This window comes from Microcaecilia unicolor, chromosome 1 (assembly GCF_901765095.1).
Source record: "Microcaecilia unicolor chromosome 1, aMicUni1.1, whole genome shotgun sequence".
Classification (NCBI taxonomy): domain Eukaryota; kingdom Metazoa; phylum Chordata; class Amphibia; order Gymnophiona; family Siphonopidae; genus Microcaecilia; species Microcaecilia unicolor.
In genome coordinates this window covers 325277241-325304374 of record NC_044031.1, presented here as the reverse complement: position 1 = coordinate 325304374, position 27134 = coordinate 325277241, and the positions used below count along the sequence as shown (strand labels likewise).

The 27134-nt window shown below is 40.2% G+C and overlaps 1 protein-coding gene across 1 annotated transcript in view; it reads left to right on the top strand.

Moving 5' to 3' along the window:
- LOC115477898 overlaps positions 1-8341 on the top strand; it is a 289839-nt gene extending 281498 nt beyond the window's left edge. The window contains exons 9-10 of the mRNA XM_030215065.1: positions 6220-6368; positions 8206-8341. Of these exons, the coding sequence (XP_030070925.1) occupies positions 6220-6368; positions 8206-8341 (285 nt within the window). The remainder of the gene's footprint in view (positions 1-6219; positions 6369-8205) is intronic.
- Positions 8342-27134: the final 18793 nt, after the last annotated feature.

The following is a 27134-nucleotide window of genomic DNA, read 5'->3' as shown; positions in this document are numbered from 1 at the left end:
TGGAAAAAAATCTGAAATTGGGGTGTTCTCAACTTGGACATTTTTGAGAGGAAAAACATCCTTTTGCCACCTTATGAGAATGTTAAAACTTTTTTGTTGTGAAAATGAGCCCCATAACATGGCAAATCATAAATGGTTATGTAATATTCATGTGCATGGCTGATATAATAGGAAATTGATCTGAAAAAATCCCATTTCCAGTTGGATTTTGCAGTTCTGAAACATACTGTATGTATGGGTTCCTCGAATATCTGAAATCCTTTTCATCTCACTCAGTTTCCCATGGAAGCCTATGGAATAGGGGTGGGTAACTTTAGTCCTCGAGGACTGCAACCCAGTTGGGTTTTCAGGATTTCCACAATGAATATGCATGAGATCTATTTGCATACAATGGAGGCAGTGCATGTAAAGAGATCTCATGCATATTCATTTGGAAAATTCTGAAAACTTGGCTGGGTTGTAGCCCTTGAGGACCGAGGATGCCCACCCCTACTATAGGAGAATCAAAATAATACTTGTTGGCTTCAGCACCTTGATGTGTCTTAATGCCACTACTGCTGCCGACCTGTTCCTACACTGCCTCTCTCCTGGTTATACTGTTTTAAACTTAAAAGGATACTACAAAAAAGTTTGACATTCTTGTAATTTTTTTTGTAGGTGTTGTTAAAATAAACCTCAAAAAATGTTACAAGACTGCAAAATGTTTTGTAGTATCCTTTTAAGTTACTCAAGTCAATGACTCTTTGTATTTCCGTCACTATAGACTAGGGATGAATTCACACTAGAAACTCTAGAAGAAGACTTATGTGCTATAAAGAATACCAACATGAATTGTTATTATTGTTTCCAGAAAGCAGGTATAATGTTTACTCTAATTAGGTCCCAAAAGCACAACTAGCAACTATGGTCACTTGAGCTGCATATTTGGCACCAATGAGACTCAGATGCTCAACTCTAGATTACATTTTCTCTCTGTGCCATCTGTGTGTTATTTTTTTCTGCTTTGACTGACTGGCCTCTTGCCTAGCATCTCTGCAGGCTATTTAATCCCCCTCCCCCCAGTTTATAGTCTGTAGAACCTGGAATGGGATTTAATTTGCTATTGAGATTTTGCTGCCATGAGTATTATTCAAAAAACGTTTTTGGATATACCGCTTTCAAGATATGCAATACTACTCTGGCTTCTTACAAACTTTTAATATTGCCTCCCATACAGAACAGATTAGCCAATCCAGGATATAAAACAAGAAAAACCTTTATTATTGACAGTTGATGGCTCGTTAAGGTGCCCTTTTCCTAAGCTACGGTAGGGCTCCTGCGCAGGTAATGTGTGCCAAATCGACTCTATCGCTGGGGTAGAGCGGGCACCCGGTACTAGTTCTGAACTTGGCACGTGCAGCTTCCTGCAGTAGAAAATAATTTTCTATTTTCTACCACGGGGCATTCCTGGTGGCAATCGGCAGAATGGAAACATTGCCGCGCACTGTACAATTACTGCACAAGTAGTGTGTGAGCCTTTACCGCTTTCTAAATAGGTGGTGGTAAGGGCTCAGGCAGTAAATAGCTACACGCTAATTTTAATATTAGTACACAGCTATTTACTGCTTCATTTTAAAAAAGGCCTTTTTCCTACCACAATAAAAAATGGCCCAGCACATGTCAATTTCACACGCCAAAACTACCTCAAGGCACTTTTGACCATGGCTTAGTAAAAGGAACCCTAAACGATTAAGTTGCATGAACATCTCGACAGTGTACCCAAATATAAATTCCGAGAGCCCGTGCTTATTTTGCAGAAGCCCTTATCAGGATTGTTGGTTTTGCCCCTTTATTTTATCAGAGCTGTGGAACTGGGGCTGGTTTTAAGAGAGAAAGCTTTAGACATTTTTGGGGACAAGTGTTACCTCTTTCTTTTGCTGCTCTATTTGAGTATTGGACCCACTGGTACCCCAGTTCTGTTTATAGGCATGGTATGGATCATGCATTTAATATACAATGCACAAGATAGTGCTTACAGCAGCTTTGTAAAAGTGTCCCTTAATATCTAAGGGGGTCTTTTACAAAGGTGTGGTAGTATTTGTGTGTGCTAAGACGCCCATAGCAACATATAGGCATCACTAGCGTTTAGCGTGCACTTATTTTTAGCGCATGCAAAAAAACACTAGTGCGCCTTTGTAAAAGGACCCCTTATTTATTCTCAAACAGTCACTGGCTTGCTTGGCTTCTCTTTTTTGGATAGGTCAGATTTTGCCATCTTGATCCTTGTGAATAATCTCTTGTCTGTTGTCATAAATGGAATATTGGTACAATTTAACATAAGATGCTGAAACACTTTGGGGCCCTTTTACAAAGCCGCAGTAGGGTTACCGTGTCAATAACGTGCACCAAATCGACCCTACCACTGGGCTACTGCTGGAACCCAGTGGTAGTGTTAGTGTGTGCCACACGCCATTTCCGGTGCTTCAAAAATAATTGTATTTTTTTTAGTGCCTGGGGCTTACCCTGCGGTAATCAGGCAGCAAAAGTTTGTAATCATTTTTATTAACAGTAGTCATAGACAGAATTGATATTGAAGAATTACCAAAGCATATAAACTTTGTCTGTGTTAAGCTTTAATTTATAGAAAGATTGGCCATTTCCCGGCAGCACTAAAAGTGGCCTTAGCACATGAGAAAGACCCGCACTGCAGATAGTGCGGGCCACTTTCCAGTGCTGTTTAGTAAAAGGGCCCCATAGTAAGCAGTAAGTACTCCCATGTTAATTTTTTTGCAAGTCACATGTGCTATTGGAAAAATCCATGTGGTAAAAAAATACACCTAGGCATATTCTCTAAAGCACGCCTAAATTTTATAGAATAAGCTTAAAGCTCCGTGTGGTATATAAAATACGCTGAGTGTCTCCTTGTGTAACCAAATATGGTCAAATCCATTTAGGCCATGTTTTCTTGGCGCAAATACCAACACATATATTAGGCCCAGAACCCCGAATTCTATATAGTGTGCCTAGACATCCGCACCAAAATCAGCGTGGATTCTATAACAATGCGTACAACTTAATTGGCTTAAGCTAATGAGTGCTAATAGCAGCACTTAAGCGATAATGAGCACTAATTGGCATGAATTAGAATTTAGGCACACAACTCGCTAAGCATATTCTGTAACAATGTGTGCCAAACTAATTCAAAAAGGGGCTTGGCTATGGGCAAGGAAACAGGCATTTTGTGGGCATTCTGAAATTTACGCAGCTAGTTATAGAATATGGCTATGCACTGAGATTTGCACCACATTTTCTTTGGTATAAATGGATGCACATAGATTTAGGCACTGAAATATCAACTAAGCATATTCTATAATTGGTGCTAAAATCTAGGTGATTTTTTAGGCGCCGTATATAGAATCTCCCCCAGAACGGGTGTATTCTATAATAATGCAGAAGATTTTAGAAATACTTATTTACGCCCATAACCATGCCTATTTTTCAACTGCGCAACTTGGAATCTACATATGCCATGTTACAGAATACAATTAGCAAGTTGTGCACATAAATCATAATGCTAATTAGTGCTGATAATTGCATGTTAGCATCCAATTGACAGCGCTGATTAGCTAGTTAACCAATTAAGATATGCTTCAATTTCTGCATGGAAAATAAGTCACTAGATATAGAATTTGTGGGATTCTGTTTAACAAGCTCACTGATCTGGAAGCCACAATGGTGGAAGAGGACACTGATGTAATTACACTAACTGCAACATTTTTCATTGAGAATCAGGCCTGGGAAGCACATGTACTAGGATTAAATTCTTTCAGAAAGGATAAGTGGAAAAGTTGGATGAGTAGCTTTACAGTATATGTTAAGAACACAATAAAGGCCACTGAGATACCATGAAAGAAAGGAAAGGCTGGATTGCTATGAGTTGTCTGTAAAAGACTTAAGGATACTAATAGTTAATGTAGATGAAATCTAAAGGCCACTTCATAAAGGAAAGAGATAGATATAGGCATTATAGAATCATCCAAATGATATCATGCAAAGATGAGGTACTGTAAATGGACGACCTAATTAAACCTAATATAAATTGGAGTGTGTTAATTGCTAGATCAAGTAAAAGTAGAGATATACTTTAATTTTCACAATAAATCTTACATAAGAAACTAGTTGAAGAACCAAACTATGGTAAGCTGACAGAGGACTTGGTCATGATGACAGTATTAATGGAGTTAAATTACGAAAAATACAGGTTCAAATAATCAATATAAACACCATATTAAAATTCAGTTATACTAGAACAAAGGTTTCTAAAGTGCTGACTTCATTATATAAAGGAAGTCTTTTCAGGAATGATGATGATGATGATTAAGTGCCTTCAAGTTGAGCTGAGGATGACTCCTGGTGACCATATAGATAAGAGGTGAGCAACATTTAAACACAGAAGGCAGCATGAATTTCAGTAGTATCCCTGGCAGGCTGCAACATTACATAATGTTGGAGCCAGAAATGATAAATAAATAAGTAAACATTTTTGGAACAAACTGCTAGATTGGCTATTCTGAAAATATTTATGAAATACAGTATTAAAAATAATCAAAACTCTGGTTAATAAAGTTTTCTGTGTGTACTTACCATGGTCTCACTGGCCACATAGAATTCAATGGTGGGATGCATTCAGCCTGTGGACCACAGGTTTGCCTGCCCTTGATATAAACTGACTTTCTGCAGTGTGCTCTATCTTCTGTGTGTCTCTGAATACTACTCAATGGCATGTTCATAATCAATGTGATTGAATCAATCTATCTTTCAGGTGTGAATACCTAAGCAAAAGTAATTGTTCAAAACACGCAATCCAACTGTTTTTCTTCTTAGCTGTCCATGGTATTCACAAGATTTTTATTTTTTTTTATTTTTGTTACATTTGTACCCCGTGCTTTCCCACTCATGGCAGGCTCAATGCGGCTTACATGGGGCAATGGAGGGTTAAGTGACTTGCCCAGAGTCACAAGGAGCTGCCTGTGCCAACACCACCTCTGTCAATACTTTTTCTGTCTTGTTTCTTGATGGGGTAGTTCTTCTATCTATAGAGTATAATCAAGTACTCTAGAAGATCTCAAAGTTACAAAGTAACTGTGGTCATTTAATCTTTGAAATGGTAGCAAATCAGTATGTTATGATACTTAGCAAGAGGCAGAGAAAGAAGAGCCTGCTGGTTCTGTAAAGAAACTGAGGGAAAAGAAAGAGCTAAAGGAAATTTGTTCAGAAAATATGAATGAACTCAGAAGGAGACAGCTACCAAGAAGAGTAATAAGACAGGCAAAAACACAAACAGAGCAGTATATCTCTAGATATATAACTGAAAATATGAAGACCAAAAGTAAAACAGTAAAAATCAAATGGCAGGACAGAACTAGTGAAGAGGAGGATTGCGTGTTTTGAACAATTACTTTTGCTTAGGTATTCACACCTGAAGAGGAAAGCAATAAGCAAAGGCAAAAAGTAAGTACTTAAAAAGTTATGACGTGAACACATTGCCATTTACTGAGGAGGCAGCATTCAGCAGCACAACTGAAAACAAGCATGGCCATAATATCTGATGGTGTTCCTCCCAGACTATAGAAGGAGTTAAGAAGGTGTGGTTGCTCCTCTCATAGCTTTATTCAACCTATCCCTTGAAACGAGAGGTTCCAGAGACTGGAGAAAAGCAGATCTAAATATGATTTCTCCATAATGCTAGGATTAAGTAGGAAGCAAACAAGTTAAACAGTACATATGTACAGTGTGACACAATGGTGCATTTCCCCTTCCTTCATGTGGAAATCCAAGCAAGTCTGTATGCAGATCTCAGAGAGAGAAACATTTTAAGATTTGTCTCAGAAAAGTATCAGACACTGGTGGGTGAATGGGGGAAAATATATGAGTTATGTTTATTGATTGGTGGCCTATGTGAATTCTGAATGGTTGTGAATGCTGTCTCTTGAAAGAGAACCTAGGTATGTGGCTTTGAGGTGTATGTAAAATGTTGGCGGAGTTGGATGGGATGGGATGAGATGGTGGCTGCGGAGGGAATTTGTGTGTGTCTGATAGTGACCCTGAATTTAGAAGCCTTTGGGGTTGGTTCACTGGATATTGGGCAGGGGAGGACTGAGAATGAATTTACCATCATCAAAACCACAACCATTAGAAAAATAGATTGTGCACTCATTGAGCTGTGTTGATGGTGTGCAGAGAAGATTGCGAGCTGTGTTGATTGTGCGCAGGGAAGATTGCACTGACGAGAGGCAGCCAATCTGTGTCAAGGATGTACAGAAAAGACTGAACTGGCAGAGGCCACCCATGCGCACTGATGGAGATGAAAGACAACAGCACTTGCAGAGGTGAGAACAAATCAATCCCTGGGCAACCCTGGAGATAGAGTTCATTGCACAGATCTGAGTGAGCAGTCCAGTATTTGGAAACCTCAGAGCAGGTTGAATTGTGACTGACATGAACCTTTACAGGGCCGGCGGAACACAGTAAGCAGGTTATGCATGGCAGGGGGGGGGGGGCACCAGCATTCAAGGGGTGCCAGAAACTGCCGTGCACACCCTGAAATTGCGCTACACTATAGTCCTCCCAAGAAGACCTACCTTGATCCTTGAAGGCTGCCCTGGTGGTGTACTGGCCTCTGCGGGGACAGGAAAGAATTCCACTCTTTCCTGTCCTCTGCCGCCTCTTCCGTCTCCCTTTGCTTTCTGTACTGTGGGCGGCCATATTTTCAAAATGGCATCTTTTATTATTTTTTTTTAGTTATAGTGTTTAGTTGCTTTTACACATATTTATTTTATATACAGTTTCTTATTTATGTAATTTATGTTTTTTATGAGAACCCCTGATGAAGGAAATTGTGCCGAAACACGGCCCGTGTTAGTTTTTTTCCTGTATATTCTATTGATGAATAAACAGTTTGGAACAGTAAAATTGAATGTCCTCGGAGCTTGTCCTTTTTGGACTTGTGGATTGATGATTTCCACTCTCTTTGGCATGTTATTTGTAACTTTATGTGGAAGGTTTTTGTTCTTCCTTTTCTCAATACCCTAAATATTTCAATGGATAAGTCAAGTGTAAATGTGAGCACCTAGGTTATAGAATTGCCCCATACCACAGTATTTACAAGGAGATTAAACACACTGAGTGGGTTTCAAACTTCTCAATATTCCCATCACTTTGTGAGCAGGGGTGAACCCTAGAATCTGATTGAAACATGTTTAGAAACAATAAAATAAACTAATGCAATGAATTGTTTCTTCTTGAAAATATTGAAAACTGTCTGAAGAAAGTACAGAGCAGCTTCACATCTGTTTGGCAGAGTAAAATAAAAAAACTTGAGTTGCTAAGGAGACAGCTGTGTGTAGAAAGGGATATTCATGGTGTAAACGTTATACTTAGTTCTGAGCTCTGGAGAACTATTCTATCCTGGTGGTGTGCAATGATGTCACTGACTTGTATGCTTCATTCAATCCTATGTGTTGACAGAAAGCACAAGTTTACATGTACAATCCCAGGCAACTTTATAAAGGATCCTTTAAGCATGCAAAATCCTCTTTTACATATATATTTTCCTTATAAAATGTGGAAATTTTATAACAGGGCAACAAAATTGTATTGCATATATGTTCCATGAAGGGAACTTATGAGCATAAATGCCCTGAAAAATAGCTGCATACTTTTACATTTAGGGTTCTCAACCAACTCTCTCCCTCTGCCACCAGCACGCCCTTCTATGAAACTTCTCTTTTTCCTCTTTTGACTCTTGCTGATGCTTGGTTATCCAAAACTGCTTCCCTGCACCAGTCTCTGAATTACTCAAATTCCTACCCTCTCATTTCCCATGCTTCCCTCTCTCTGAGACCCCTGCCCCTACCCCCAGCTCCACTGCTATATGGTCTTCATTTCACCTTCCCACTAGCTCCTCTATCTCTCAAGTTCTCTGCTCACACAATCCTTATTCCTCCTTCCTTGATCCCTGGCCTGCTCGCCTTATCCAATGTCTTTCTCTGTCCCTCCTCCCATACATTATTCTCCTTCTCCAAGCAAGTTTATCTTCAGATCTAGTCCCTACTGTTTACAAACATGCTGTCATAAAGCCTCTTCTTAAGAAGCCTCACCTGGATCCCTCTCTTCCCTCATGTTTTCAACCAATCTCTAATCTCCCTTTTCTTTCTAAGATTCTAGAGATCATGATTTCATTGAGAACACTAATGATCTCTGCCTCCTTCAAGCTGGCTTCCATCACAACTATAGCATTGTATCACTCCTTCAGGCCTTTCATGACACCATTCGTTCCTCCTTGGATGAACACCATCCGTGATTGTTGTCTCTTTTGATTTGTCTTCTGCTTTTGACCTTTTTGCTCATTCCCTTCTCCTTCTTCCCATACACTCTCTTTGTAAAAGGAACAGTCCTCCCTTGATTCACTAGCTAACTCACTGATTACACATTCCAACTATATAATGATGACTGCCATTCACTGGTTTACCATTTTGCCATTCACTGGTTTACCATTTTCAGTCTGGGGTCCCTCAGGGCTCTATTCTTGCACTCACTCTATTCAACATCTTTTTCATTCCACTTCTAACCGTTATTCAGGAACAAGGTTGTACACCGTATTGCTATGTGGATAACATTCAAATTCTCTGTTGTGTCATTAGCTGTTGTGCACGAGCAAAATTTTGCAAGAAATGTTTCACCAAGGCCTAATTTCATACAAGATTTAAATGTGCTCTAGAGAAGTGTGCAGTAGATTTTTCGATGACAAAAAGTCTGTAATTTTGCCAAGACAATTACCAGGAAAATGGCACATTTCCACCTTTTATATGTTTTAAATGAACCAACACTGTGAGAAAAGGTTCTTGCGGTTCTGACTCATTTTGGTGAACCTCAGCATTTGAGGTGGTTGACATCACCCTTTGATAAATGAGCTCATTGTGGTCACGGTAGGTCACTTTCCTTTAAATTGTGCTTCTTTAAAATTCTGATTTTGCTAAATGCAGATTCACATGATACAATGTAAAAAAGTAAGCAATTTGCTAAATAAGGAGGGTACATTTTGAAAAGGGTTTCAATGTGCAAAGCTCAGTTTTTCACATAGAGTGTATTATGCAATATTTTTCCAGTCATAGACACATATAAAATATACCTAGAGAATGTAAATAAAGTAGATTGTCCCTGGGGAGGAGCTAGGTAGATTAGAGGATTTACCCAATGGAAGTGTAATCTTCTAAAGGGACACATACATTAAGCGGTAAAATACCCATTCACTTTGGTAGTATTTTGAGGGTTGATATTCAGATTGTTTAACCGGGTAGGAAATGCAGGGCTATCCACTGGTATTCGGTGGCACTTCACCAGATAGTATTCTACAACAATTTGCATAATTTAATTGGCTAACTAACATGTCAGGCAGTTACACACAGGGGTAATAGAATATTAGCATAAATGCCCATGACTGAAGTTAGGCGCATAAATGCAGTCTTATGCTAATATTCTTTAATGGCAGTTCTGCGCACAACTGCTGTTATAGAATTTGCGCTTAGCATACATCATCCCGGTATCTAACTTTAGGTGATCTATGGAGAATTACCCCCTTGTCTTGGGGTTCGAGTGGACGGTTGCCACTATTCAATCACAGTGAGTCAAAACCTTCTCAACCATCGGAGTTTAGCACAGGCAGCCAAAAGAGGTTCAGCCTAATCCTAGGCTTCAACATATCACCTGAAGGCCTTCCTACCAACATATTTACGGACCATTTTTAGACTTTTTTCACCTTTCTTTATTATCTATTTTCTCTGTTTCTATGATTCTATCTAATTTAATTCTAATTTAATTGTAACTGTATCTCCTCTGATCTGGCAATAGCCTATCAGTGCATTGTAAGCCACTTTGAGCCTGCAAAACTGTGGGAAAAACGTGGGGTATAAATGTACAAAAATAAATCAAGCATATAAACGGCAAGTGACCGACTCACCTGCAAATGCGCAGTAGAGTCACTCAGAACACTAAGAGTGTAGAAGTCCAAGCCCCGCCTCCACCAGCAGTACAGCCCAATAGGGAGGAGGGCTTGGACATGGGCTTGGAAATCGGAGGAGGAGGGAAGGAGGGGGCGGAACTGAGGGAAACACGCTGGGGGGAGAGCAGGGGAGAGAGCAGGGTTGGTGGACGGGGGGGGGGGCATAGGAAAACAAAAAACTAGCCCGTTGTTATGGGCTTAACGGCTAGTAAATACATAAATGCTGGTTGTATCATGCACCTCTATATTCTCCTGTGGGCTGATGCAGATTCATGATATTCTCTTGTGGGGCTGCAGGGATTGGCTGAAGACCCTGCTTTTCCCATGGGGAGAACTCTCTAAGAGGGATCTTTTAATAAATTATGCAGTTTCTGCACTTAGCGCATTTCTATTTTTCCTTTTAAAGTGTGCTAAGTGGTAATTATTGGGAGTATGCCAGCATGTCCTCAGCAATTACTACACTAAAAACTGCACTAGTGCACATAAACTGGGTTGCAATTAGCACGGATGCACTAAGGGCCAGATTTTATATAAGGTGCCTAAAAAATCCGTACAGTAAACATTTCTGCCTAAGTGTATTCTATAAGCGGTGTCTAGATTTAGGCAAGGCATATAGAGTACGTTTAGTTGATATCCCAGCATCTAAAACTATGTGCCTTCATTTATACCAACAGCCTGTGCATAGATTTACATGCAGAGGGCCATAGTCTATAACTATGCACGTAAATTTTGGAACACCCATAAAATGCCCATTTCCCCGCCCATAGCCATGCACCTTTTAAACTGCATGCTTTAGAATTTAGGCGCGGTTCAATGCAGAATACACTTAGCAAGTTGTGTGCGTAAATTCTAATTATTACCAATTAGTGCTTATTATTGCTTGTCAAGTGCTGTTATCAGTTATGTGTGCTGTTATAGAATACACCTGGATTTCAGTACGGATCTCTAGGAGCGCGATATAGAATCCAGGAGTAAGTGCCTCCTACTGAGGAGACGCTAATGGAACCCGTGTTAATTGCAAAAGTGATGGTTAGCATGCAATTAGAACAATGCGCTAACTGTAGTGGTCAGTCCATAACCATTCTGTACCCATGATCCACCTGGTTTCTCCAGGAGCTTTTTCAAAACATTTTAAAACCCAGATATGCTAACCATTGTAACCACATCCTCTAGCAACGAGTTCTAGAGCTGAACAGTTCATCGAATGGAAAAATATTTTCTCCTATTTGTTTTAAAAGTATTACCATGTAATTTCATTGCATGTCCCCTTGTCTTTGTATGTTTTGAAAGAGTAAAAGATTGATTCACTTTTACCCATTCTACATCACTCAGGAATTTTTAGACCTCTATCATATCCTCTCTCAGCCGTCTTTTTCCTAAGCTGAAGAGACCAAATCCGTCTTGTCAGTTCTAGGACACAGACCATAAAAATCTTCTTGGCACTGTCCTCACATTCGAAATTACTGGAGTTTCCATCAAAGCCCTCTCCAGTCCATCCTAAACCGGATTGCCATATATGGGACTCAGAGCACATAAGCCTGCCCAGTACCGTCCTTAGTTCTTCACAGCCAGAGTTGCCATCTCAAGCGCCACACAACATGCAAACACACGTGTAACCATTTAAGTTTTTAAGTCATGGAACCTCTTTATGTGGTCTTGATAATTCAAACTAAAATTACGGGATTTCCACAAATGTTTGGCTAGGGTTTTAAGAATTACTGCCAAAAAGGTATTATAAAATAGCACAGCTTTATTTGCCTTACAATGTGTTATTCAGAAATTGGAATGAATCCCCAGACATATTCCCAGAATTGTGTCTTCATGTCCACTCATTTTTCACTTTGTTCATTCTCTTATCATCTGTCTTCTTTTGAAATACTATATGAAACCTGGAAAGAATTCTGCTTCATTTTTAGGAGATGCTGAAATGAAGTTATGGAATTCTGTGAAGGAATTAACAAAATTTGACCAATCAAATGTGTATAACTACATTTTTATGTGTCTTTTTACCAAATAGTGGTAAAACGTGGCCTTCGAGGGGCATAATCGAACGGCGCTGGCCATCTTTTCCTTCGATAATACGGTTGGTGCTGGCTAAATCTCAACATTTAGGTCAAATGTTGAGATCGCCAGGTTCAGAGATGGACGGCTTTGGTTTTCAGCCATAATGGAAACCGGGCCATGCCATCTCAAACCCGGCGAAATACAAGGCATTTGGTTGTGGGAGGAGCCAGCATTTGTAGTGCAGTGGCCCCCCTGACATGCCAGAACACCAACCAGGCACCCTAGGGAGCACTGCAGTGGACTTCAAAAATTGCTCTCAGGTGCATAGCTCCCTTACCTTGGGTGCTGAGCCCCCCAAACCCACTCTACACAACTCTACACCACTACCATAGCCCTAAGGGGTGAAGGGGGGCACCTACATGTGGGTACAGTGGGTTTTGGAGGGCTCAACATTTATCACCACAAATGTAACAGGTAGGGGGGATGGGCCTGGGTCCACCTGCCTGAAGTGCACTGTTCCAGGGACCTGCATACTGCTCTCAGGGAGCTGGGTATGACATTTAAGGCTCGCATACAGGCTAGCAAAAAAAATGTTTTATTTTAATTTTTTCGTGTGGGAGGGGATTGGTGACCACTGGGGGAGTAAGGGGAGGTGATTCCTGATTCCCTCTGGTGGTCATCTGGCCAATTGGGGCACTTTTTTGTGACTTTGTGCTAAAAATAAATGGACCAAGTGCAGCCGGCGAAATGCTCGTCTGAGCCAACCATCTTTTTTCCATTATGGGGTGAAGCCGGCCATCTTGTAACCACACCCCCGTCTCGCTCCTGTCCCGCCTTCTGTACCCTGCCTTGAATGTTGGCCGGCTCCGCGATGAAAAGCAGTTGGCGCTGGCCAAAATCGGCTTTCGATTATACCGATTTGGCCGGGAGTCAGGAGATCGCCGGCCATCTCCCGACTTGTGTCAGAAGATGGCCGACGATCTCTTTCGAAAATAAGCTCATTAGTGTCTTTAGGGTGGCCTTAGGGTCTTTCCTGTGCACTAAGGCCATTTTTTACCGCTAGAGTTACATGGCCAAATTTCTTATTTTTTATATTAATGGCCACGTGCTAATTTTGCCATTAGTACGTGGACATTAAAACAGATTAGAACATGAGCCTTTACTGCCACCCATTATATAGGTCGTAAGGGCTTATGCACTAAGCAAGTGCTAATTGGTTAGTGTGCTGCAATTTAGTTATGGTAACCGATTAGTGCAGAACACGCCTACTCTTGACCCCAGACATGCCAGCACTGCAAAAAAATATAAATTTTATTTTATAGCATTTAGGTAGTACCCACACATCCCAACATTAGCACAGGATGCCTCAGCATGCCCCGTGGTATGCCATTTTTTGCAACTTTGTAAAAAGGCCCCTTCATTTTTTCCATAAAATCTTAGGAATCTTAAATATCTTTCAAATTATAAGTATCATTGAGTCTACATGATTTGGTATGTTGATATGCTAAAAGACTGAACTGCCAAGGGGCATAGTTATCAATATGGTCTGCTGTTAAGATGGCATTTTCCTGTTAAATCCAGTTATTAGTAACAAGGTCTCATTACATAAGATGGGGTCTGTGATAAACCCGTAACGCAGTGGTTCCCAAACCTGGTCCTGAAGGCACTCCAGCCAGTCAGGTTTTTGGGATATCCACAATGAATATTCATGAGAGAGCTTTCCGTGCAGTGGAGGCAGTGCATGGAAATCTCTCTCTCATGAATATTTATTGTGGCTATCCCCAAAACCTGACTGGCTGGGGTGCCTCTAGGATTTAGGAACCACTGCCTCAACGCATGGTTAGCGCATGCTAATAGGCTACCACAAAATGATTAACATATTTTGTAGTAATTTGCCTATTTGCACGTGCTAACCCATCCATTATCTATTTTTTAAAATATTTTCAAAAAGGGGGGATCTCATAGGTGGAAAGTAGGGTCACCACTGATCCTGGATATTCAATGTCGGGCCATTTCCGGTTTATGTTTGACCAGTTTAAACTTAAGCGGCTAAGCCGATATTCAGTACTGTCCGGTTAACTTTAAACTGGCCAAAAATATCCCTGCTATTTTGGTGGCCTAATTTGGCTACCAAACTAAGGATGTTGTTTACTAAGCTGTGCTAGCATTTTTAGTACATGCTAAAATTAGCATGTGCTAAACACTAGAGTCACCCATATATTCCTATATGAGCAACATAGTGTTTAGCGCATGCTAATCATTAGCACATACAAAAAACGCTGCTACGCCCTTAGTGCTGCTTTGTAAACAGTGCCCTTAGGCAGCAATGTGTTGAATGTTCACTGATAGTCATAGTTTTAGGTACTAGGATACTGACTAAGTATATTCTACACATCGCGCTTATATCTAGGCACCGCTTATAGAATACGCTTAGATGGAAATGTTTTCCTCACAGATTTTTTTAAGCACCATATATAGAATCTGGCACTAAGCACTGACCACAAACATTCAGCAGGAGATAACCGGCTATCTCACGCTGAATATTTGTGGATAGCCGATTAAGTGCTATTTAACCGGCCAGGAACGTGCACTAACCGAATAACGCAGAGTTAACGTGGTAGCACTTAGCACCTCCTAAATAGGAGGCAGTAAGTGCTCCTGAATTAATTCTTTGCAGCTACCACGTGCTAATGGGAACATTAGCACACGACATGCAATTAAAACAACAGACAAAGCCCTATAAACTTCCACATTCAATCTGGCGTTGGTATACAGCAATGTCCTACATTAATCTGCATTAAACCCAGATTTTAGCGCAGATTGTTAAAGTGACTCAGTGGTAAAATAACACATCTTATGTGTAGCCACATCTATAACTACACCCCTTAGTTAAAACTTTTAATAACTACCATTAAGCAGTGCCATCATCTGACATGCACATCAACCTCCTAAAAAGTTCAAATACAAAATATCACTCATTTATTGGAAGTTCAGCGAAGGTAGCAAAGCTGAGGTGTTAAAGCTTTCATTTTCTAGGATGACTAATTAACTTTTTTTTTTCATGTGAAAACTTCTCCAAACTTGTCACTAATTAATCTTCGTGGATAGTATGTGAGTGTGTGTGAATCAAATTATAACTGCAATCAGATTACATAGGAAGAGATTTATATAAATATCCCTGCTGCCGAGGATCAGAAGAAAGGATTGCTTGCCTAGGACTGACAAGAACCCAGAGTGCTCGTTCTTCATTAGTGTACCAATCTGCCGCATCCAAGGGATGACAGATTTACCCCAATGAATTGTTGCAAACCACCTTGGATTCTCAAAAGTTTGCCTGTGGTTACAAATTATCTTGATGTGGGAAGAAAAACTATTTCACTGAACAAACCTTGATGCCGCTCTCACGGAGTTGTTGTGAAAACATCTTGAGGGCAATCAAGTGCCATTAACACATGTCAGTGGAACTTCTCGTGAATTACTGCAAAAATTACAGTGAAGTGTGCAGCTCCTCCATCACTGTCCAAACACCCTGACAAAACAGTTTGCATATCTGCTTGAGAATTATAGAAATTAACACCTCCCTTTCAGGTATAGTAATCAGGAAGATGACAGCAGACAATTAATTAGATCCATCTGCATTACTGTCTATCCATAATTAATGCACTCATTACAGGATTTAAATGGTTTCTGTGGATTCCAAGCAAAAAAAAAAAAACAAGCGAAATGCCATGGCAGAAATATTTGTAAGGCTGATAAACAGTGATCCTTTTAGAAAGAATTTGTGATGAACAGAGCACATGACTTAGAACATTATGGAAATATGCAACTATATCTATAAAATCCCTATATAATTATCTCAGGTCATTTAGGAGCTCTTTAAAATGTGCTAGAATCTCGGCTTAACACATGGCAAGTGGGACTTTATTGCTTACTAAGCCCAGACTTAACACACCGCAAGTACTGCATGCTAATGACAATATTAGCGCATGACCTGCAATAAATAGTTCATTGCAGGTCATGCGCTAATATTGTCATTAGCCTGCAGTACAGGTGTAGAGTGAATGTAGAAGCACTTATTGCCTTCAATATAGGAGGCGCTAAATGCTCCCACATTAACCTTGTAAGTCATAATGGGCCAGACTCTATATACAGCACCTAAAAAAAATCAGCACTGAAATCACCGTCGGCTAAGCATATTCTATAATTAATCCCGTTTATAGAATAAGCTTAGTTGATATTTCAGCTCCTAAATCTATGTGCATCCATTTACACCAGTGAAAATGTGGCATATATCCCGGTGCGTATTGTTATAGAATCCTTGACGATTTTGGCGCCGATCTCTAGGCATGCTATTTAGAATCCAAAGGAGAGTGGGTATATTCTATAACAATACATATAGATTTTTGAAACACCCATGGCCACACCCCCTTTTCAAGTGTGCGACTTAGAATTTAAACTTACAATTGGATTAACATCCAATTGACAGCACTGATCAGCTAGATAACCAATTAAGTTATGCACATTGTTATAGAATACGCTTCGATATCCTTGCAGAAATTAAGGCATGATACCATGTGGTAACTGCTAGCATACATTTGCAGTAAGGGTTTTGCAGTATTCTAGCAGTTACAGGTAGACCACACATTAAGGGGCCCTTTTTACAAAGGCTCAGGAAGAGCTATGCACATACAGTATGTGCCAAATCGACACTACTGCCTGGCTAGTGCGTGAGCTGGGCGGTAATTCCAAATTTGGCCCATGACGAATCCCGTGGAAGAAAATAATTTTCTATTTTCTACCGTGGGCCACTTACATAGCACTAAACAGCAGTTGGTGCATACTGCATGCTTACTGCGTGGGTAGCCTGTGAGACCTTACTGCTAGGTGAATGGGTGGTGGTAAGATCTCAGGCCGAAAATGGACACACACTGGTTTCAGTTTTCACACACATCCATTTTCCACCACCTTAAAAAAGGCCCTTTTTCCTAGACGCGATAAGAAATGGCCCAGCGTACGCTCAAAAGACATGCTCGCACTACCACAGACCACTTTTTACCGTGGCTTAGTAAAAGGACCCCTAAGGGCTTTTTGTGCTAGGGGTAGGGCATGGGCATAGGAGCATTATCCAAGTAACACGCTGCACTTACTTTGTGCTAGCTTATTCAGAACTAGATTCAGTAAATGGTGCTTCAAAATCAGTGCCGTAAAAGATCAGCACTCAATGCTGTTCTATAATGGGCACTCAAAGATGAGCACTCACTAAAGAATAGCATTGAGTGCTGATTTCAGTACCCAGATTTGGGCACCAGGACTTCGGCCTGATGGAACAAGTGTAATTCCTGGCAGGGGTGTAGCCAGACTTCGGCCGGAAGGGGGTCCAGAGCCTGAGGTGAGGGGGCACATTTTACCCCCCCCCCCCCCCGGTTTCGCCGACCCCCCCCCACCATTTTTGACCCCCCCCCGGCACTGCTACCACCAACTTTGACACCCCTCCCCCAGCGCCAACCCTTTCAACTCCCCTTCCTGACACCACCAACCCTCCCGCCCCCCGCCGTCACCGTCGGGTACCTATGCTGGCGGGGGACCCCAACCCCAGTCCTCTTCTTCCGGTGCGGCTGTGATGTTGGCTGATCTGCAAGGCTTCGTTCTGTTTCTGTGAGTCTGACGTCCTGCACATTGTACGTGCAGGACGTCAGACTAATAGAAACAGAACAAAGCCTTGCAGATCAGCCAGCGACCGCGATGTGCAGGATGTCAGACTCACAGAAACAGAATGAAGCCTTGCGGATCAGTCAGCAACATGGCCGCGCCAGAAGAAGAGGACCTCGGCTGGCAGGGGTTGGGGTCCCCCACCAGCAAAGGTAGCTGACCGCAACGGCGGGGGAGGGTTGGTGGTAGGAGGGGGGTCGAGAGGGTCGTTGGCAGGGGGTCCAGGGCCAAATCTACGGGGGCCCAGGCCCCCATGTAGCTACGCCCCTGATTCCTGCCACCCAATTTGGACGCACATCCCTGGTAGTCTATATAATACTGCACAAATTTTAGGAACGCCCCTGATCCATCCATGCACCTCCCATGGCTACACCCCTTTATGAGTTGTAAGTTGTGAGATTTAGGCACTCATTGTTATAAAATAGCATGTAGCATGATGTGTGTGCAAATTCAAATTATTGGAACTAATTGGCTTCTTCGCTGATTTAGTTGGGTGCATATCTTGGATTGGTGCCTACATATCAGCACTCAATTTTGAATGCCATATATAGAATTTAAGGCTTAATGTGGGATCACTTATGGCCCCTTAAATAGGAGGTGCTAAGTGCTACCATGTTAACTGCTGGCAGGTAATGTTTGCTAATGGGAAAGGGGAAAGGGAAATGGGACTTGATATACCGCCTTTCTGAGGTTTTTGCAACTACATTCAAAGTGGTCTACATATATTCAGGTACTTATGTTGTACCAGGGGAAATGGAGGGCTAAGTGACTTGCCCAGAGTCATTAGGAGCTGCAGTGGGACTTGAACTCAGTTCCTCAGGATCAAAGTCCACTGCACTAACAACTAGGCTATTCCGGAACATTAATGCAGTACCTAAATAGGAAAAATCCTGGTCCTGCCTCCCCCATGTGCTGAGTAAAATTAGCAGTTATCACGTGGTAAAGTCCCATGTTAAGCCGTGATGAATGCAAATTTTACTACACTTTAGTAAAAGGGTCCTTTAGTGTGCACTAAATCAGCTTAACACATGGCAACCTCCAAATGAACACGCATAAATCAATTAACATATATTCATAAGAGGTAATATGCATCAACAACTTCACATTAACCCAAGTGGGTGGAGTGAGCTGAAGAAATATCTGTTAATTAGGTAAAAAGTCCAAGAAATTACCTAAACTTATATTTTCTGTAACTTCCTTACAAATTAGCTTTAAAATATTTGCAGACAATGGGAAAGAGTTTAAAAAAAAAATCCCCACTGCATTCATTGACTGTTTCTAATTACCTATAGTTTTTGATAACCTTACTGTAACCTTATTCAAAAGCTATAAATCTTCTTACTAGAAGAGTTAATTTGATAACTGTCCATGTACATCTCTGTGAACATCACTATATTTTGAAAACTTATAGTATAGGTATGCTTTCATTTTGAAAATTGTGCCAAGAAAACTATCCACACATTTAGACCTCCTTTCTTACACAGATTTTTTTCTGCAAATTTGCATACAGACTTACTTTTAAAAATACAGAAGCATGCATATAAGTGACCCCCCCCCCCCCCCCCCCAAATCACCACTATCATGCTCCTTCCCAGCGTGTTTTTTTCTTTTTTCTCAAATTGCAGACAAGCTTCCAGCACATCCATCCAGGTATAAACTGTATCTGTTTAATCTTGTACAGGACAGGAATTTTATTTTTAAGTCCACAGAAATGGCTTTTAAAATGGTTCTCTAATGGGTGTATTTATCAATGTGGACTTAAGATGTGTTATTTGTCACCTCCTACTTGTGGGATGTGTGTGCAGATCCTGCCGAAGTAATCTGGTCGGAGGTAGATGGATGGCTCGGAAACTAGAAGACAGGCTTCCAAAAATATGCTATACAGCAGCCTTTATTAGTCCCAAGAGAGCCAAAATATTATTGGACTCTACCATTTCTTTACATTAGGCTGTTCATAGAGGTTACACTTGAATTAGACCTTCTTTTGACAATCTTGGTCAGCTTTCTTCAAAGTTCTTGTAATTCAAGTTCCAGTAAGTCTGTAAGCACTCCTCATCAGCTTACCTCTCTTGGTCACTGACTGTAATTATAAGAATGCAAAACAAATGCTACCTTAAACTTCTGTTAGCATAGTCTCTCCCTCCATTCTAACAAAACTCTCAGGCATAGGAGCCTAGCTACTTCTTTAAGCTCAATGGCTCCACAGCAAAATAACGGCACCCTGGCATTTTCCTTCCTCTTAGTAACAATTGTCCTTGCACTCATCAGTATTAGTTCAATGTAACTCCTTATCCAAATGAGGTTCACAGCCCCTGCCTGTAGGGCTGCATGTTTAAGCACCAATGGGCTGATGATCAGAAGTGTGTGTACTCAATCCATTAGCACACCTTAGGAAAAAAAAAACATAAATTTTCTGTTATCCCCATTAGTAACTAGATTTCATTGCATAAAATGGAACTCGTACTAAAATAGCACACATTAGTGATAAAATAACATGTCTTAAAGGTAACCCATGTTGATTACTACAAACTTTAGTATGATTAATTCAGTAAAAGGAAGAGATAGGGATTTGTTAATGTTTCTTTTAAATTTCTGGACTGCTAAGTAGATAATTTTGGGCCAGACATTACAACGCATTTAAAATTAGAAAGAGTTCAATGAAGTCCCATAGTGGCTCAATCTGGTTTATGCCACCATGATTTTAGAGCATCATCGGGCAGGCTGGGATCAGCCTAGTCAATGGAATAAGTTCCAGTTGATCTGGGAACCATTTTGGACAAGTGTATAACTGCAAGGTCACAGCTGGGTTTTGAATTGTTAACTTTGTTGAACCCATTCTGGGTATATAATTACATAAGTACATAAGTATTGCCATACTGGGAAAGATCAAAGGTCCATCAAGCCCAGCATCCTGTTTCCAACAGTGGCCAATCCAGGTCACAAATACCTATCAAGATCCCAAAAAAGTACAAAGCGTTCTATACTGCTTATCCCAGAAATAGTGGATTTTCCCCAAGTCCATTTAATAATGGTCTATGGACGTTTTCTTTAGGAAGCCGTCCAAACCTTTTTTTTAAACTCCACTAAGCTAACCACCTTTATCACATTCTCTGGCAACGAATTCCAGAGTTTAATTACATGTTCAGTGAAGAAAAAATTTATCCGATTCATTTTACATTTACTACATTGTAGCTTCATCGCATGCCCCCTAGTCCTAGTATTTTTGGAAAGCGTAAACAGATGCTTCACATCTACCCGTTCCACTCTACTCATTATTTTATAGACCTCTGTCATATCTCCTCTCAGCCGCCATTATGTTCCTCCAGGCATGGATCAGACACAACCGAGTCTAGGGGATTCTATAATCTGAGAGAACGGGACGGGTGTGTGTGTGGGGGAGGGGGGAATTTGAGGATAATGGGGAAAGTTAATTATTTCTTATTCTTGTTTTGTGATCTTGCAGTTTGTTAATAAAGGTGTTTAAAAAAATTTAGAGTTTGAAGAACGGCAGGGATGGGTTTCAACTTTAGATGGATAGTGGTGATATTTTACTTTTGGGTAATTGTTATACTTGTTCCCTGAATTTTGGAGATTTCTCTTGTTCTATTCCCACACTCATTCAGAGGAAGATGGTATAATTAAAGAAATGAACAAGAACAAAAATAGCAGTTTGATGGACCCTTTTACTAAGCTGCGCTAAAAAGTGGCCTACAGTAGCCCCAGCACAGGGCTTTTCCCTCACTAAGGCAACCTTTAGTGTGGCAGTTAAATGGTCTCATATTCCATTTTCCCTATTAATAGCCACATGCTAATTTCCCCAATAGCGCGTGTGTCCTTACCGACACCTATTTTCTAGGTGGTAAGGGCTCACACACTAACCATGTGCTAATCATTTAGTATGTGGCAATGCTGCTGCACTAAGGGGGCCTTTTACAAAGGTACAGTAGTGTTTTTAGTGCTCACTAAGGGGTCCTTTTACTAAGCTGCGTAAGCATATATGCGTGCCCAATGAGCACCAAAATGGAATTACCGCCCAGCTACCGCGTGGCTCTTGCAGTAATTTCATTTTGGCACACGTCCAATACGCGCATCCAAAAAATACCATGTGAGTCTTTACCGCTAGGTTGATGGCTGGCGGTAAGGTCGCAGACCCAAAATGGACAAGCAGCAATTTTGATTTTGCCGCAAGCCCTTTTTTATAGGTACACTGAAAAATGGATCGGCGTGCAACCAAAACCCGTGCCTACACTACCACAAGCCATTTTTCAGTGTACTTTAGTAGAAGGACCCCTGAATGCTAGAGATGCCCATAGCAAAATATGGGTGTCTCTAGCATTTAGCGAATGCCTTTTTTTTAGAGCACACTAAAACTACCAGCGTGCCTTTTTAAAAGGACCCCTAACTGATTAGTGAAGACATGCTGCTAGCGCTAAAAAAATAAAATCTTTTTTTTCAGCATGTGGAAAGTGCACGCGAATCCTGAAACTACTGCGTGATGCCTGAGTGTGTCCTGCGGTAGTAGTTTTTGACCTGCAGTAAGTATGCATTAGTGCTTACTGCAGGTTAGTAAAAGGACCCCTGAAAGTCAGATTCTATATGACACCTAAAAAATTCACGCAGTAAACATTTCTGCCTCATATATTCTATAAGAGGCGCCTAGATTAGGTGCGGTATATAGAATACACATTTGATATTACGGCACCTTGGGATAAATCCCTGCACATAGATTTATGCATACTGGGCCATATTCTATAAAAATGCGCATAACTTTGGGAATGCCAATGGAACACCCATTTCTATACCCATTGCCATGCCCTTTTTGAACTGCATACATTAGAATTTTGGCGCAGTTCATTACAGAATACGCTTAGTGAGTTGTGAGTGTAAATTCTAATTATCACCATTATTGCTCATTAAGTGCTGTTATCAATGCTGATTAGCTTGTTAAGCCATTTAAGTTACTCACGTTATAAGAAAACACCTGAATTTCAGCACAGATCTCTACGCACGCTATATGGAATCTGGCAACGAGTGTCTAACAGTAATTAGCTCAGTATTAAGGAGGCCGTTCATTCTCCAGTTCCAGCAGAACCTTTACCTTCTAAGAAAACCTACAATTGGGAAGAATCATAAAAAATATAAGTATGATTAACAAAGAAAATAACACATTTACAGGGATATCCTAACTAAAAATTAGCTCCTAAATCCAAAACTCACTGATGAAGATTAAGGAATTATTTTCATCTGATCTAGGTGGATCTACCTAAAAGGAAACTTTCCCACTAAGAAAATTTAGATTTAAAATAGAGTTGCATTAACATATCCTTATCTTGGTCAGTAATAAAGCTGACCTTACAACAGCTTCCTCAGAAGATTTCTCAAGTCTGCCAGTCAGGTCCAAATTATCTGAAGAAACATACACTGCAGATGGATCTCTTTCAGGAGCAGAGTGTTTGATTGAATGAGAAGATAATAAATCCTTTGTAACGGAGGCAAGCCTTCTTTTGCATACTTAAATACTTCTTTCAGATATTTATAAAACAGATCCTTAGATGATGATGATGACAATAATAGAGGAAAATTTAATATACACAGTTTCAGCTGCTTGGTGTAATTTTCAAAGTTCTCCAGTTTTCTCTGAAACTTCATTCTATCTTGCATAACTGAAGTTTGTAATTATATTTCCCATTGCACTTGAACAGAGTTATTCAATTGTTCCCCATGAGAAACCATTGTTTCCTCAAGTTTCTGGATTCTGGTAACATTCTCTTCTGTAGCTGGCAAACTTGTATAGTGACTCCAAAGCAGTCTAGATGAAGCCAAGGGTCAACTCCAAATGACTCATCAATGGAGGAACAACAAACTTCTTAATTGGATCAGCCATAGTTTCTTTGGTGGAAGCCAGGGTAAAAATCCAGGCTTCAGATTACCAACCCCAGAACTAGAGGACAAAGCTATCCCTCCAACAGTGGCTGCTACCAGCCATTGCTTGTGTCCTTAGTGCCATCGTAGAGCAGAGTGCCAGAGGAGCAACTGAGCCTCCTGGCTGAATGAAGTCTCACTCTCCAAATCAGGACTCTTCCTCGCGCCCTGTGCAGTGGATGTGCCCAATTCAGCACCCTGCCTCACAAACTGGTGAATATGTCCTTGCTAAGCAGCCATCTTTCCTCTATATGGGGTTTTGTAGTGATCATTTGAAACTGGGGTCTATGCGGAAGGGATGGGTTCATGTGCAATACCATCATGAGCCCTTTGGGACAAAAGCAGGGTTTTGCGTTAATGCAAACAGTGCCATATGAACTTCTTTCTGTACTTGTTAAGTAGTATTCAGTTAGTTCAATACTGGCTAACTTCTAAATTTGCTGTTGGTATTTTACAATGTGGTAAAGCTGAGTTTTTCATGATGTTTGAGTTGTGGGGAATGGTGGGGAATTTAAAGGGTTATGTTAATGAAGTTAATAAAGGGAAAGGGAAATGGGACTTGATATACTGCCTTTCTGAGGTTTTTGCAACTACATTCAAAGCGGTTTACATGTATTCAGGTACTTATTTTGTACCAGGGGCAATGGAGGGTTAAGTGACTTGCCCAGAGTCACAAGGAGCTGCAGTGGGAATCAAACTCAGTTCCCCAGGATAAAAGTCCACTGCACTAACCACTAGGTTAGTGTGGCCAGTTATTTTGCCACATGATCAAATCTTTATTGATTGTATTGTTTTTGAGGAGGAAAAGGGAGAGAATGCAAATGCCTATGTAATGATATAGGAATAAATCTGAAGAAATATACAATTAATCAATATAAATCATGTATGATTGTTGTGAGGGCCGGATGCAGCAGAAGGAAGTTCCCGCAGTGCCTGTATGAATTGCGGATGGCCCGAAAATGTAAGCTGCAAGCACTGTAGCAGCAGCGGGGAAAGAAGCAGGAAGTGGCAGATTCTGGACCTGCGGAAGGTGAAAGTAGGGAGTGAAGCTGGATTGTGGGAGGTGGGAGGGATGACAAGGTGTGCTGTGGCACCCCTGAGAATTCACTGTGGTGCACCAGGGTGCCGCGGCGCACAGTTTGTGAAATGTTGGTGTATTGTGTTGGCATTGTAGTGTAGCATACTATACCATGCTTTGTATTGATGTTTGAATGTTTTTGCTGCTGTAATTGTCTATTGCTTATGTTTTACTTATTCTTGCTGTGCACTGCCTTGGGTGAATTCCTTCAAAAGGAGGTAAATAAATCCTAATAATAATAAATACTAAATAAATATAGTATTGTAAACCACCTCATCATATTACTAAGAAAGGCAGTATATAGCAAATAGAATAAACCATAAACATTCAATATGATGAAAATGGGCATCTCTTGATTTCTTTACTTTGTCTTCCAGAAGCACAGCATATTGATTTAAAGTTTTTGTGCTTAACATTTAAAAGTTTTCATGAATTAGATCTTCTCTAATCAAGTGCCAAAATAAGAAAATATGCCCAAGCTGAGCATTGCACTCAAGCCAAGTGCATAAGTTAGTGACTTTGGGGATGAAGGAGTGGAGGCTAATTAAAACCTCAGGATCATTCCAGAGGTGTGGAATAACGTTCTAATAGGGCTAAAGATGAGAGCTGTGTACTTTCCAATTCAGCAAGGAACACAAGACAAGACTATATAATGTTATAATGGAAGACTGAAAGAATTCACTAATACTGGAGTACATGAATGAGGCATTAAGGGTGAGGCATGGGCACAGAAAACCCTGTTTTATGTGCATTTGATTATGTTTCTATGTCAATTTATGCTGATTGTTATAATGCTTTTTATGCTTCATTTTATGATTCAATTTGGACTTTCTGATGAATGTAAAGGCAGAATAAACATTTTTAAATTAAATCTTATGGACAAATGAGGCAAAATTACCCAAGAGCCTTTTAAAAGATTGAAAAAACAGTTATAGCAAGTGTTTAGTTGAAGTTATTACTCTCAAGGAGTTGTTGCCACTTACTGAATGAAGGCTTCTGCAGGTGAAGATGCTTATTGTTGGGCCTTTCTGTTGAAGTATATTCCTTCTGTCTGAATTATTTATTCAATAAGGTTATATATATTATTTTCTTTTCTGGGGTTTCTTTAGATTTAAATCATGTTATGAGCACAAACTGCTAAAATATGGCTAGAGAATTCACAGACTTTCATCAGAACTATATAGAAACCGTATCTTTATGCCAGATTTTGCGTTCTGTATTTTAGTCACATTTTGGGGAAATGTTCCTGAGGTTTTGGGCAGGACTGGAAAATAATATGCATAGATTATTTTCACATTTACAGATATTGTTTTCTGAAGAAATTCCATACAAAAAAGTCGGTTTTCCCTTTGAAAATAGTTGCAAAGTCCAGCTTTTAAAAAATATTCATGGACTTTATTCTAATAGAATAGTTTGACAATTACTCCATAAGTCTTCCTTTCAAATTGTTTCATCTTAAATGTTTTATTATGGATTTTATTTCATTCCCACGGAAAAATAGGTTTTATAGAACTCCTCCTCCCTCGTCATTTCTGTTCTATGTATCTAAATAAATCAAACTACTGCTTAACTAATTATTAATAAATACATACTCATATGCTACTCTGCAACATTTAAATTATGTATAGGTGATCAAAAGGTCAAAGATAGCCTGAAGGGATGGCCATAAATTGTGCTGAATATTACTTTAATCCTATAAAAGTAAGTACATGAGAATGAGGAAAGGATACATAGTAGTAAAAGCAGTATATAAGGAAGAAAAGAGATAAAACACTATTATAGGAACTTGTAATAAAATGCCCACTTGCTTTCCTAACATATCTAGAAAAGACCAGATAATTTCTCTGTGTCTAGTGTGTTTATGAACAATGCACCATTTAGGTTTTTTCTTTTTATGAAGGTGCGCTAGCATTTTTATTTCATGCTAGAAATCAGCTGGCGCTAAAAGCTAAGGCGCCCATTATATTCCTATGGGCATCTCAGCATTTAGCATCAGCTGATTTTTAGCATGAGCTAAAAATGCTAGTGCACTTTAGTAAAAGACCCCTTTATTTAGCTACTTTCATTAAATAATAAATAATGAACCTAGATATCATTTTGTCTTATAATTAAAAACTACCCCTCATTCTATAACCTGGTGCCTAGTGATGTGTCAAGTATGTGTGTATGTTACAGAATAATAGCACTTAAGGCACCAGTCATTGGCAGTGATGCATGTAAATGCTAGGCGCTATTCTATATTGTATGAGCCAAAGAGGGGCATAATCGAACGGGGCAACCAAGTTTTCCTGAGGACGTCCTCGCAGGACGTCCCGGCGAAGGGGTGGGGAAACCCGTATTATCGAAACAAGATGGGCGGCCATCTTTCGTTTCGATAATACG